Raw genomic sequence first — 15,270 nt, 5'->3', positions numbered from 1 at the left:
ATGGCAAAAAACCCACTATTCTGATCTGGCGTTCCCACTTATTGGGCACACTTCAGAATTGATTTTTACAGAAAACACCTCTCCCAAACTAGTGTCAGGGAACCCCAGACTATTTGAGTTTGCCCTGGATTTTTCCTCCTCTAATCGATCAAAGAAGGATCGGAAGCGCGTTCAAATGGGAATGAGTGTCATGTAGCCCTCATCGCGCTTCGCAGCAAACTGTAGTGGGAATGGGCCCACAGATGTGAGAGATGGGCAGTGAAAAAAGTGGATAGGAAGAAAATCAACTCATTAATGTGATGCTGGAGAAGAGTGCTGAGGATACTGTAGGCAGCCAAAAAGACAAACAAATGGGTCCTTGAACAGATCAAGCCTGAACTCTCCCTGCAAGCCAAGATGATCAAACTGAGGCTCTTGTACTTTGGCCACATCATGAGAAGGCATGGATTACTAAAAAAGAAAATAATGTTAGGAAAGGTAGAGTCTAAAAGAAGGAGAGAAAGACTGCAAGCCAGATAGATGGAAAAAATCAGGGAGGCCACAGGCATGAATTTGCAGGACTTGAGCAGAGCATTGGGGATAGCGGTGTTTTGGAGATGTCTCATCCACAGGGTTGTCATAGGTCAGGATTGATTCAAGAGCAGCTAACAACAAATAACTCTCAATGCTACCCACAAATGGGCCCCATGTGGCCATTTCCATGTTGTCAAGGAGAGGGAAGATTAGCAAGAATGCACCCAACTATTTTCCTTCCATTGGATGCACTGCGACAACAAACTGATTATTTTTTATTCTCATCTTTCCACTAAAAGAGCTTTCTATCTAAAACTAACAAACTTTGAGGGGAACAACTTAAACAATAAACCATTAAAATTATCCCCAAACTTTGTGTTGTTGTCATGTGCCTTCAACAGATTTTTATTTATGGAGACCTTAAAGCATACCTATTTTCCTGTCAAGATTTGTTCAGTGGTGGTTTGCTTTTGCCTTCCTTTGAAGCTAAGAGGTTGTGACTAACCCAGTTGGTTTCCATGGGCAAGTAGGGATTCAAAGCCGGGTCTCCCAGTGGTCTCACACTCAAACCGCTACACCACACTGGCTCCTATCCTGATACATCTCTATTAAATATTGCAAATTGGGCTGGAATCTTTCATAAAAATTATTCTTGACATGCTCACAGCACTACAAATCCCAGTGTCCTTTGTGGGAAGTGCTATCAATTGAACTGTCTCCACTGACAGCAAGGAAATATGCAGGGGTAGCTGTGTTGGCCATTTAGCAAATTCAAACAAAAATCCACCAAACAATGATACCTTTATTGGCCAACAATATGTACATTTCAGTTGGCCAATAAAGCTATCACTGTTTGGCAGGTTTTTGTTTGCTTGATTTGTGTTTGACTTTTGTTTGCACTGACAGCAAGGTACATGGTTACCTTAGTTTAGCATGAGGGGAAGATGTACAGTCATACAGACCGAGCCGGTCATGTGAAACTTTCTGTCCTAATGTCACTTCTCTTCCCTTCCCAGTCCCAGAGCAGTTTTTCTACCTAGTTTTCACTCAACTAACTCAATAGAGGGAGAGAAGAGGGTAGAATCTTGCCCTTTCCAGTAAGCTCAGACAAAAGCAAACCTCTGCAGCCTCTCCTTGTATTCTTTTTCATTTTTGTTTCCTCACTTTTGCTAGCCTGACTACATTCTGATCTTGCTTAGCCACATGCATCCCAGTTTTCATCTGTAAAATGACAGAGGTAGGGAATAGCCATCTCTCATCCTTCCTTTTTTAGAGATTCCTTTCGTTTTTCCGTTTCCCCCCCAATGTGTAAGTAACCTTCCACCAGAAAATATTTTGTCCAGGACACATCTAAAAACCTGGTCACAGACCTACAAGGTTCTAAGAAGAAACTATATTAACTCAACTAATTGGAATTTTCCAGAGTCTTGCATCAATGTGAAGTATGGCTACCACAAATGGGCGAGTTTGTTCCTAAAGCCATTGCAGAGTCAGTTCCTCTTAGCTTTTTAGTATCAAATACCCCTTATGGGTTTTTGCCTCTCCTTCTGTCCAGTATACTTCAGCTCCGTTTCTAACAGGGCCTTCAGTCTTACTAAATACAATGTGAAAGAGAGAGAGAAAAATCTCTTTCTTGTTTATCTGATCCTGTCTCTGAATGTTCCAGTTTCTGGAGAGCCACAGGGCCACCTAGTCAATAAACCAATTGTATTTGCTGAAATGCAGAACAAACTGTATTTCAACAAAAATAAGAGAAAGGGCAAAATTGTGACTCAAAATCACTGCCCACGCTAGTAACTGTAGGTGGTTTTGTACCCTGGCAACTTCTACCAAAACACTGGACAGCGCCATCAGGACTTGCCAACTGAAGTTCCAACAATGAAGAAACCTGCTCAGGCCACTAAACACCATGAGCTGGTTCCAGACTCACAACAGCCCATTGTTATTGCTATTGTTGTGTGCCTTCAGATTGTTTCCAATTTATAGTAACCCTAATGGCAGCTCTGGCTGCATGCACACTGCAGAAATAATCCAGGTTGACCCCACTTTAATTGCCATGGCTCAGTGCTATGAAATTGTGGAAATTGTAGTTTGGGGAGATATTCAACCTTCCCTGTCAGAAAGCTCTGGTGCCACAATAAACTACAGTTCCCAGAATTCTATAACACTGAGCCATGGCAGTTAGAGTGGTGGATTATTTCTGCAGTGCAGATGCAGCCTCTATCACAGGCCTCATTCCCACTACATAATAAACCAGTTTGCAAACCGATCTGAACTAGTTTAAATAGCCCTTGTTTGCACTTGCACTGAATTTCTGGTGCAGTTTGCCAAGGGGGGCGCAGCGCTAAACCAATTTAAGCCAGTTCATCTGGATGCATGGCATTCCCTGCTTCTTGTGAAATGAATCGATTCAGTTCAAGTATGAACACACTGTCTATTTGATTCGGTTCTTGTGGCGTGGTCACACCTGTGAGGCAACTCCATGTTGAGTCAATCCATTGCTGAATGTGAATGTGAAGTGGATTAAATTGAAACAGGTAGGTTTGATCACAGCTCGAATAGTATGAGCATCTATTCAGTGTTAAATCACTTAATCAATTCAAATTAAAAAAACAATTTATTTTGTAGTGGGAATGAGGCCATACAATCTACTTGGCAAATATTCTTCTGAAGGATTCTGCCAATGCTTTCATCTGAGGCTGAGAGAGTGTGACCTGCGCAAGGTCACCCAGTGGGTTTCCATGGCTGCTCAGGGATTCAGACCTTGGTCTCACAGAGTCCTAGTCCAACATCCAAACCACTACACCATTCTGGAATTAAATCAATGGGACTTAACGGTCATGAACTTGAACCTGGGAAAGTCATTTTGTTACTACATCACTCAGAATACCCTAACAGAATCCTAGAATGTGTAAATTTACAGCACTTTATAAATAAAGGTTAATAATAATAATAGAATAGAGTTGGAAAGTATCACAAGGGCCGCCTAGTCAAACCCCTGCCATGCAAGAAGACACAACTACAGTATGCCTAAAAGATGCCCATCAACCTCTATTTAAACATTTCCAAAGAAGGAGAGTCTACTTCCCCCAAAAGCAGTCTATTCTACTGTTGAACAATTCTTACAGTGAAGTAAAAATAGTGCTTTGGCCACATCATGAGATAGCATGAATCACTGGAAAAGGCATTAATGCTAGGAAAAGGAGAAGGCAGCAGAAAGAGAGGAAAACCTCAAGCCAGATGGATAGACTCAATCAGGGAGGTCACAGGCCTGAATCTACAAGCCCTAAGAAGGGTAGTAGATGGGGGGGGGGGGGGCTTGGAGATATCTCATCCATGGGGTTGCCATGAGCTGAGGTTGACTCGTGGGCACCTAATAACAACAACAACAAATACAGCAAAAATGTATAGTAAATTCAGTAAAAATTGGAGTTAATAAGTGACTTGTCCAAGAGCCTTAAAGAACCAATCCAACATCATGAAAAGACCTGAAAAAATGAATCATAGAGTTGGAGGAGACCCCCAAGGGTCATCCAGTCCAACTCCTTGCCATTGCAAGAATACACAATCAAAGCACTCCCAACTGATGGCCATCCAGCCTCTGTTTAAAAACCTCCAAGGAAGGAGACTCTACCAAACTCCAAGGGAACATAGTGCACACTCTCACACAGCTTATTGTCAGGTGGTTCTTCCAAAAGTTCTGCTCAAAGCGTACCATCTAAGATCATCTTAGTGGGCCTTCCTGCAGGGAGAATCAACACATCTTCCAATTTTAATCCGCCTCTTTCTCCCTTATGTTGCTACTGCATAACGTACATATTTAAAATCAGCTACAGAGACCCCCGGCTCCACAAAGAGCACTGGGTGCATGGAGGTATAATCTTTAATTCTGCAGTGCTTTCTTGATCTTAATTGTCTTCAGACAATAACATATTCTCACAGATGGAAAATGGGACATGTACGGCCAAGCAACAACATCATATGGTCAAGATGATAAGAGTTATTAATAAGGAAAGGCATACAAGCTAGGAGAGGCTATGGCAATTTGCTTTTGCCTGAGCCTACTTGGAGAGCAAGATTTTGTCCCCTCTTCTCTTTCCTCACCCCACTGAGCTAACTGAATACAAACTATTTTTGCACTGTGAATTCAGTTTGCAGCAATTGCAGTAAAGTAAGGACAAAGGGGGAAAGTGGGAGAAATAGAAACTGAGACATTTTAAAAACATAGTTTTTTGTGGGTTTTTCGGGCTATGTGGCCATGTTCTAGAAGAGTTTATTCCTGCTTCTTGTGAATTTAGGAAAACTGGTGGAGCATTAGTAATGGCAAAAATAAGAACCATACGGGATAAAGCTGATAGAAGGGCAAACCTTGCTGGAGAAGTCTCAGCTTGGTTTCAGCAAAAGCAGGTAATTTGGTGGAGAGCATTAATAAAAGTAAAATAAGTGAGCATAAAGAATCAGACCTATAGGGAAAAGAGGCCTTAGATTGTTTCTGCATGGATGGATTCTGCAAAGTTCAGGTTCCTCCACTGCTGTAAAAACAAATCCGCCAGCCACATTTATGGCACATCTGAATTTTCCAGGAAAAGCCATGATTCTTTTGTCCCTGAACTATCCATGCAATAAGACCTCAGGCACCCAAAACCTTCACGTGTGCTACAAATTGGCCCGTATGTGTCCAGATCTCTGCCAATTTGCAGTGAGTGAGGATTTTTTAAAAAGTGTAGACAAGCCCTTTGACTTTGAAAGAGCTCTCGGTGATGTCCCTCACCAAAGTCTGCTGAACAATCTTAGCAGTTTTGAGATAAGAGGATAAGTCCTCTCATGGCTTGGTAACTGGCTAAAATTGAGGAGGAAGAAATGGACACATCAGGGCTCAACTGTGATGAAGACCAAGCCATTCGAAACTCTATCTCCTCCTTGCAGCAGCCCTGTTTTTCTCCTGTTGCCATCACAACCATCCTATAAGTGGGCTAGCAGTGGACTTCCACTGCTAGAGCAAGAAGAGTAAAACACAACCTGTTATTCCTCTCCCCATATCAGCAAGGCAGCAATTTCCAAACACAGAGATGTCTTTCTGAGATTTAAAAGGCTGCTTCTGTATTTTATTTTGCTCTTTGCTGATCTTGAACCTTGAAGCAGCGGGACAGCTTTTTTTCTTCAGAAGCCCCATCATTCTTTGCCTGCTCCACAAACACGGATCAAATTGGACGAAAAGAAGGTTTCGTCTTGTGCACTTGCACCGCCAGCAAGGAAAAAAGGGCTTGGGGTAGTAAATGTATGCCATTAATATTATTTTTTACATTTAGTACAAAGTTACTGTTGTGGTGATGGTGTGCCTTCAAGGGAATGAGTGGACAACTATGACAAAGCATGCACAATTTGCTTGGCGTGCCAGCATTAATACATCAAATCTTCTATGCCTTTCCTCCTTAAATCTAAACAAACAACGTAAGGGAAGCACATCTCATAAAGACAAGTATTCTAATAAAAATAACATTCACACAAAGCACTGAGTTTGTTTGAACATAGTATTTAAACCACATCAAGTGTGCTTAATTATTTCCCCCCCTAATCCAATATTTCAATTCAAATATTTATGGACTGTTGGAATACTAAAAGCTTAAGTCAGAAAATGTGAGACAAACATGCAAAATCAAATCGTGTTTTATTTATGTCTTTGGAAACCCTCCCCTCCAAAAAAAACAATGATTCGCTTTTCAGGAAAATCTACATCATTGCCCTAGAGAGGTGTAGTCGGCCATTTAATAATACTGGGTTTGACAAACAGAAAGTCTCATCTAGTATAAGGAATCTTAGCTTTATATGTTCATAATGTCCCAAGTACCGTGCCACCATCTATTCCCATCCCCTTCTCTATTGAATTCATTGCTCTGACCCTTTAATTGATTGCACTTGCAATCAATACTTAGTGCAAAGACCGGATTGAAAATTATATATAACAATTATATTCATAAGAAGGAAACCAATGCTTGGATAATGTTGTTGCTGCTGCTGTGTGCCCTGAAGCCATTTCAGACTTATGGCAACCCTATGGCAAACCTATCATGGGGTTTTCTTGGTATGATTTGTTCAGAAGAGGGTTTCTATTGCCTTCTTCAGAGGCTGAGTGTGTGTGACTTGCCCAAGGTCACTGAATGTATTTTCATGGCTGAGTGGGGATTCGATCCCTCCAGAGTCATAGACCAACACCCATACCACCACACTACACTGGCTCATTCGATTAACATGCAAGACAGAAAAGAGTGATTAAAATAATTGTTCATGTACATTTTCAATGGGAAAGGATGCAACCTAAAGAGAAGTGGGGGAGAATGAATCAGATGGGCTGATCTGGTGATAAGTTTAAGGCAGAAATGTACAACTGTAACCTTCCAGGTATTTTCAGACTAATATCCACCAGTGGTTTGAGTGTTCGACTCCGACTCTGGCGACCAGGGTTCAATTCCCAACTCAGCCATTAAACCCACTGGGTGACCTTGGGGAAGTCACATGCTCTCAGCCTCATGGGAAGGCAATGGTAAACCTCCTTTGAACAAATCGTGCAAAGAAAACCCCATGATAGGCTCTCCTTAGAGTCACCATAAGTCGGAAATGACTTATGCAGGTGTGGCTTGTTATCTTGTTACATGACAAGCAACACCTGCCTGAAATTCCCTGTTCTACATGACTGTTAAAGGTATGGGATCCCTCTCCCACTTTCATTTTGACAAATCTATTCAGATTTGACAGTTCTGAACTGAATGGACCCAAGGTATGCCTTCTTAGGTCTCCAATCCATCCTATAAATTGCTGGTACGTACAGAGACACCAGCATTTTGTCTGCATGGCAATCTGCATTTGAATTCTCAGAATCCCACACTTCACCAGCCAGCCTATTACTCATGGCTTCACCCCCGATGTTTTGCCTGACTTTTCAAAGCTGGCTCAGTCACATTGAACACAGCAAATGCACACCCACAGGCAGCAATGCGCAGACATAAAACATCAATTATGTAGATGTGGCTCAGTTTGGCTGACACCGGATTGGATTGGGGGCATGGAGAGGGATTGCCTTCCATGGGGCAAAACAGAGACTCATGTACAGGATCCCACATGGTAAGTGTGTACAGCCATCTTGGGTTGCACAGTGCAAGATCATAGCAAGACCTCTTTGCTAAGGACGATCATTGCAGAAAATAAAATCCCCAATACCATCATGTCACTGAAGAGTAGAAGCAGTGGTAGGAGGCAGTTCAACACCTATTCCCCTGGATGATTTTCAGCTACAACTTCAGCTACTGTTCTCTAGGCTATAGAACACACACACACACACACACACACACTCACACTCACATTCATTCAAATATAAACCTGGAAATAGCTCTTTCTTTTTTTATTTTTAGAGAAACTCAGTAAACTGAGGTTTCTGTTTGTTAATCTCTGTCTGAATCTTTCTCTCTTTGCTGAAAAAAGAGACTTGAAGTTGTCTGAGTGTCAGACTAAGACTCGGGTGATCAGGGTTTGAATCCTAGCTCGGCCATGGAAACCCACTGGGTGACCTTTGGTCAGTCACACTCTCTCAGCCTGAGAAGGCAAGGGCAAACCTCCACTGAACCAACCTTGCCAAGAAAACCCCAGGACAGGTTTGCCTTAGGGTCGCCATAAGGCACAAATGACTTGAAGGCACACAACAACAACAACAACAACAACAACAACAACAATCTCCTGGATGCCTCCTTATACTATGGAGTTTATCGGACAAGGGGAATTAGAAGTATAATCCGATGGCAATTTGAATGCAATCATGGGGTTTAATGTTACTACGTGATAACCCACTACACACAAATTCAGGCAATGGGAAGTCAGTCCGAACACAATCATGTGGTTTCACGTTATTGCGTGATAGACAGCCACATGCAAATTCAGGCAATGGCATGCAATTTTGGGGCAATGGGGAGTCAGTTCAAATGCAATGCGTATTCACGTAATTGCGCAAAACTAGTGACTTTAAGTGAATGCGTTCTGGCCCCACTTTCTTTTCATTCGAATTTAAGAGAAATTCCTCCCGTTTGATAAACTCCTATGATGTACTCAAGTTGAACATGAGTCAACAGTGTGATGCAACAGCTAAAAAGACCAATGCAACTTTAGACTGCATCAACAGAAATATAATGTCTAGATCAAGGGAAGTAATAGTGCCACTATATTCTGCTTTGGTCAGGTCCCACCTGGAACATTGCGTCCAGTTGTGGGCACCACAATTCAAAAAGGACATTGAGAAACTGGAGCATGTCCAAAGGAGGGCGACTAAAATAGTGAAGGGTCTGGAAACCATGCCTTATGAAGAACAACTTAGGGAGCGGGGGGTGTTTAGCCTGGAGGTGATATGACAGCCCTGTTTAAATATTTGAAGGGATGTCATACTGAAGAGGGAGCAAGCTTGTTTTCTGCTGCTCCAGAGACTACAACGCAGAACAGTGGATGCAAACTTCAGGAAAAGAGATTCCATCTCAACATTAGGAGGAACTTCCTGATAGTAAGGGCTGTTTGACAGTGGAAGACACTTCCTCAGAGTGTAGTGGAGTCTCCGTCTTTAGAGGTTTCTAAATAGAAGCTGGATGGCCATCTGTTGGGGATGCTTTTTGACTGGATGGCCCTTGTGGTCTCTTGCAACTCTATTATTCTAGGATGATGATGACAACGATGATGATGTTTTGAATTTCGATGGTTGCGGGATTTCAAGTGGGGCATTCCTCAAAGGTCCATGGCTGGGTCGGGTGACCTCCCATAGCATCTGATTGTAGCTCACCTTGGGCTTAAATAGTTCCAGTAAAGGAGAGTCCACCATCTTCTGAGGCAGTCTGTTCCACCGTCAAACATCTCCCAGTATTAGGCAATTTCTCCTAGGGTTTACCTGAAATATTTGTTGCTTTTATTTGCTGTTATAAGTTGACTCACAACCATGCCTTCCTTGATCGAAGCAATCCAACACTAGTGGGGTCTCTCTCTTTTCTTGCTGCCTTCCAGTTTACAAAACATTATCATCTTTTGCAGTGAGTCACATCATCTCATGATCTATCCAAAGCAGACAAGGCTCTGCTTTGCCATTTTAGTTAGCATCTAGTGAGAGTTCAAGTTTGACCCATACATCTCCACTGATTCCAGTCCAATGGGCTGTGCTTATCCTTTTTAAGGCAGGGGGGAACACAAGCTAGTACATATAGCCAAAGCTTGGACAAGTGACTTTTTGGACTACAAATCCCATTGGTCATGATAGCAAGGGGATGCAAGGAAAATATAGTCCAAATGACATTTTCCCAAGCACTGCATCCAGCTCCTTCTTTTTCTGCTAATGCCTGATTGTTCATGTCACCCACTTACTAATGGTTTATCTGGGCAAACAAAATAAAAATGCAATCGTTCCAAGCCAGAGGGGAACACATGGCTTAGTTTGTTAAAAGCTGGCACCGGTAAAATATGTCTCTGTATTAACATAAGGGCTCACAAGCAAGCTTTTCTAGCAAAACAGCAAGCATCAGAAAGAAACATGTGCTATGCCATTTGAAAGCCAAAGGCAGATAAAATCAAAAACAGACTACAGTATTGCTGCTGTTCAAAATTGGTGTTCTTATTTTAATTCTTCTACCATTTGGACTTTTATCTGAAACACAGAAGGATTGGGGGGAAAGCTGTCAGAGCCTCATCTCTGATTCTAAAGCAAGCTTTACAAGCCTCCAGCATTTGTAACCAGCCCCCCAAAATTGCCAAAATCTATAAAGACTTCAAATAAAACTTTTAAAATCTAAGAGGGAGAGAAATCACAGTCTAGCTTGAAAACTTGCATCTATGGTTTGAAAATATCCCCCAAAAATATAAATTCCAAAAAGCAAACTTTGATTTGCCATTTGCTATAAGGGACACCATTTTACTATGCCATTGTAATCAATGGGACTTGAGCATCCATGGATTTTGGTATCCATGGGGGTCCTGGAACCCAAATCCTAGTGGATACCAAGGGTCCACTGTATTAAGTCACAAATCAGGAACTCCTTTCAGCCACCTGAGACAAAAGACAAGATGGTGCCCATTCTATTCAGTGGTCCGAAGTCAACCTGACCCTTACTTTTTCTTTTTTAAGGCAATGGCACAAGATCCTCTACTGCCTGAGAAGACAGCAAGCTAGCCAAAGTGGTGAAGGTCAGGCACTCACACATCTCCAACACTTCGCTGTCATTGGCAGGTATCTACTGCCTGAGGCAACTGTCTCATTTTGCAAAGCCAGACCTATGATAAGATGGCAGCAGCATTGAGCTTAGGTGTCACTGCAAAGGCTTTCAAAATAATTGCACAATCCAAATGAGCTTTGACTGAGAATGGGTTATAATTTCCAGGCTTTGCAGAATGAATGAAAATCACAACATACAACTCTCTCACTCTGTCTCTGTATTATTATTAACAAAGCCTTTTGCTGAGGTTTTATTAACCAAACCTTTTGCAAAAGACCCAAATGTGAGCAGGGATGTAGCCAAGGGGGGAGGGTTCTTGGGGTCCGGACCCCCCCTTCCATTAGAAAAATGAATGGTGTGTGCTGCCGCGCTGCCACACTCAAGCCCCATTATAATGGTGGCACTTAGTCTGGACCCCCCTTCCTAAAATCCTAGCCACGTCCCTGGTGTGAGCATAGCCCTAACCCAACGTAGTTTAATGGAGAGAGTGCTGGAGTGGAACATGGGAGATCCAGGTTCAAGTCCACACTGAGCCATGGAACTCACTGGGTATTCTTGGATTTTCTGTACCTTGGCTCAGTCATTAATCAAAATGGAGATTGCAGTCAAGAAATCAGAAGACAACTAGGAAAGGCAGGAACTATCTTAGAGAAGATCCTCAATTTTAAAGAAATATCACTTATTGTTTTGTGCCTTCAAGCCATTTCCAACATATGGTGACCCTAAGGCAAACATATCACAGGGTTGTTGTTGTTGGTTTTTCTTTGTTTGTTTTTGCAAGATTGTTCAGAGGGGGGTTGCTTTTGGCTTCTTCTGAAACTGAGAGAGAATGACTTATCCAGGGTCACCTGATGGGTTTCCAAGGCCAAGCTGGGATTCAAAACCTGTTCTCCAGTGCTCCAAACCACTACACCACACTGGCCTGCTATATCATTAAATACCAAAGTCAGAATCATCCAGGCCATAGTTTTTCTGATTTCTATGTATGCATGTAAATGCCCGACAATGAAGAAAAAGTTCTACAGATAGTATGGACTGCTAAAAAGATAAATGAATGGCTTTTTAGAGCAAATCAAACCTGAACTCCCACTTGAAGTGAGGAAGAGGCTATCGTACATTGAACATATCATGAGACAACATGACCCTTTGGAAAAGATATTGTTTAGTAAAGTGGAAGACAATAAGCAAAGACAAAGGCTGTTCTACAGGTGGATTGATTCAGTCAAGGAAGCCACAGCCGTCAGGTTTGCAAGATCTGAGCAGAGCAATTGATGTCCAGGGCTTTTGGAGAGGTCTCTCATTCATAGGGTTACCGTAAGTCAAAGCTGACTTGACAGCAAATCACAACAAATCCTTAGGCCAATCTCCCTCCCTCCCTCCCTCCCTCCCTTCCTTTCCTTTCCTTTCCTTTCCTTTCCTTTCCTTCTCTCTCCCTGAGCCACCTCCCAGGGTTGTTGTGAGGCCAGAGTGGGGAAGAACCTGCATTCATTGAAGAAAAAGCAAGATATAGAAGCAACTAATAAATGCAGCTGTCTGCTCTGATGGACAGTAGCCTCCAGCATTCCCTGTCAGAAACTTATTTCAGTCCTGTTCCAACACCAGATCTTTCAACTGAAGATACCAGGGACTGAACCTCAACCTGAAAGCATGCTAAGTATATTTTCTATCACTAAGCTATGTCCCTTCAACAGAAAGCTCATTAGCAGACCTGGTCCATGACAAGTAAAGACATCCCCCCCACTCTTCCGAGCTGAAAAGGCAGCCATATGTCAATGGCAAGTCTGATATCACTGCAACTATCAGAAGTAGCCTGCCAGAAGGTTAAGCGCCAGCGCTCTGCCTAATGCAACATCTGCTCCTTGGCTGCCATCACCCACTGTTGGCAGGAACTGCCATCTCCCAATTTCCATTCATGTCAACCTGCCTGCCCCCAACCTCTCAGGATTTTTACCAGGATGCCTCTTCTCCAACTCAGAAAGAGGTGATGGAATGTGCCAACTGGGACAACGGTGGTTAACACTCTGATAACCCCTATCACCCTTTGACACCCCTCTACTGGTAATTGTTTCCACTCTTTTGCAAACAGGAGCTGCATTCCTCCAACAAGAACTGGGATGAAGAGAAGGAATCCATCACCTTGTACTGAAATTGTGTCCCACACGGAAGGTGCACAATTCCCAAAATGAGTTAATTCAGGATGGAGACACCAAGTCTTTGGAATGTTGCTTTTACCAGCTTTCTCAGGCTTCCAGGAGATAATTTTTATATGTATTTTGTAGAATGTACGCCATTGGCAGGTTTCATTTTTATTGATGTTATTGTTTGTATGTACAGTGCTGTGTAAATCTACAGTGCTAAATAAACAAACAAACAAACAAACAATTGTATTCATTGAGAAGATGAGAACCTGGAAAGATCTCCCATATCTCTTTGGCAGAAGAAGGTTTATCTTCTCCCTTCCTCATTCTCTCACTTTGTTGACCATATAAGCAACTTCCTAGTGGCATTGCAAGGGCAAGCACTGAAGTCCATACCTCCAACATGTCACAGATGAGCATCAGGAGTCATGCGGCCACGGAAGATCTGAGTGTGGTCAAAATGGCAAAAGGTATTAATGTGGGAAAACACACAAGTTAAAAGAGGCTGCATCAGGAATTGGCTTTTGCCTGAGTCTACAGGAAAGGGAAAGACTCAGGATGAGACTGACAACTGAAATTTACTGGGCATCCCATTCTGTAGCTTGTCCACCCCTGGCTTAAATGTCTACTCTTTGAGTGATTTATGTCAGCCTGCTTCAACCTGATACCTTCTGGATGTTATTGACTTCAGCTTCCATCATCATCACATAACATGGGCAATGGAAGCATGATAGTAGTTATAGTCCAATGCATCTATAAGGCCATAGGATTAACAGAAAAGAAGTGAGAGAGGGAGAAAGGATTCCATAGGATGGAGACATGACAGTTAAACTGGGGTCAAAGTGCATTAATTCTGCAATGTGGCAGCAGCTTAACTGATTTATTTCAGTGTGAGGTTTCGTGGATAGTAAAGTATTTTTTCAGATGCACTCATAGAAGTCCAATAATACATTAGCTGCAGGTGTTTAAGCATAGTTACCTGATTCTGAGAGTGGGATCAGAACATAACTGGATACAGAAATGTCTAACTTCAATGAAAGTGACATGTAAGCCAACTGGTTGCTTTCACATTTGAGTACTAATAGACCTGCAACCTGAAAGTTCTGTGCCACCTTACACAACTCTTGGAAGTTGTGTAACTTCACAACTTTACAAGGGTCACAATTCACAGCTTTCTGAATCTTATTACGTTCTATTCCCACTCCCACACCTATGTGACCTGTGGCTTAAACACCTGTAGTTACTGTGATATTGTACACACCAGTGGATCTGAAGAAGTAGATTGATATCCAAAACGCTCATGCTGAAATAAATCAGTTAGCATTAAAAGTGCTACTAGGTTCTTCCGCAACTCAAGTTTCCTTTTTATTCTGGTAGCACTGACGTCTTTCAAGATTTCCAGATGCTGTTGGCTGTTACTTTTTGGTAACCAGTACTGGTTTTGATAACCTGCTTCGAGTGACTTTCAGGATCAATATTGGCAGAAACCAGATAAAAATGGCTTGAATAAAAATAGAAACCCTAGAGAGGGGATCTTGTTAGCTTTGAGTCATATATTCTCTGCTGTGCAATCTGTCAAGATCTTTCAACCTACATCACAATGAGTATCTGTATGAATGCAAGTTCTAAGAAATACAGATTAAATGCACAGCATGGTTGGGGCAAATGTAATTTGTTTGTACTTCTTTGTACAACATCAGCTCTAGGTTAAACCTCTGAATTAGCGGGGAGGAGAGCCTGAAAAATCCAACTACGTAACCAAACCCCATCTTTTTGTCCAAGGATGCTGACACCATCTGAGAGTCAGGACCTGGAAAAGTTGCTTTTGTACACTATAGCAATGCTTTAGGGGGAGATTCTGGGAATTATTGGGTGAGATTCTATATCATGTTCTATGTTTACAAATCCTTAGGTATGTTGCAGAGGTGGAATGAGACCCTGTTAGTGAATTGCAGAGGTGCGTATCAGGTACTTTCAATAGTGCTCTAAGGTGCATTGGGCACTACTTATGCACATCAGGTGCTCCTGTTGTGTTACAGCACTTCCTAACTGGTGTCTGGATGCACACCGGGGAGTGCCCCGCTGCACATTGGTGCTCATTTCACGTTGGCCATGATACATCAATCACGCTCCACTCATCCAATGGATGCCCATAAGTAGTAGCATCACAACAGCCCCTAGGGGAACATGGACATTGTAAAACTGCTCAGTTCTACTTCCTGCAAACAAACAACCATTTTATTGTTGTTGTGTGCCTTCAAGTCTTTTCCAACTTATGGCAACCCTAAGGAGAACCTATCATGGAGATTTCTTGGCAAGATTTGTTCAGAGGAGGTTTGCCATTGCCTTCCCCTGGGGCTGAAAGAATGTGACTTGATCAAGGTCACCCA

The 15,270-nt window shown here is 42.4% G+C and overlaps 1 protein-coding gene across 6 annotated transcripts in view; it reads right to left on the bottom strand.

The window, feature by feature from the left end:
• The window catches only part of HCN4 (hyperpolarization activated cyclic nucleotide gated potassium channel 4), a 119,869-nt gene that overhangs the window by 83,598 nt on the left and 21,001 nt on the right, over positions 1-15,270 (bottom strand). The window contains exon 1 of one of the 6 annotated variants that reach the window (XM_042477094.1): positions 9,431-9,544. The exons of 3 other annotated variants lie outside the window; for them this stretch is intronic. In XM_042477094.1, the coding sequence (XP_042333028.1) occupies positions 9,431-9,480 (50 nt within the window). In that variant the 5' untranslated portion in view covers positions 9,481-9,544. Of the gene's footprint in view, positions 1-1,435; positions 1,541-5,284; positions 5,395-9,430; positions 9,545-15,270 lie in introns of those variants that run through there. 2 more of the 6 variants (XM_042477096.1, XM_042477095.1) reach the window with 2 other exon arrangements.

Source organism: Sceloporus undulatus, chromosome 6 (assembly GCF_019175285.1).
Source record: "Sceloporus undulatus isolate JIND9_A2432 ecotype Alabama chromosome 6, SceUnd_v1.1, whole genome shotgun sequence".
In the NCBI taxonomy this organism is placed as follows: domain Eukaryota; kingdom Metazoa; phylum Chordata; class Lepidosauria; order Squamata; family Phrynosomatidae; genus Sceloporus; species Sceloporus undulatus.
The sequence above is the reverse complement of the archived record's forward strand: the minus strand, read 5'-3'. Positions and strand labels throughout refer to the sequence as shown.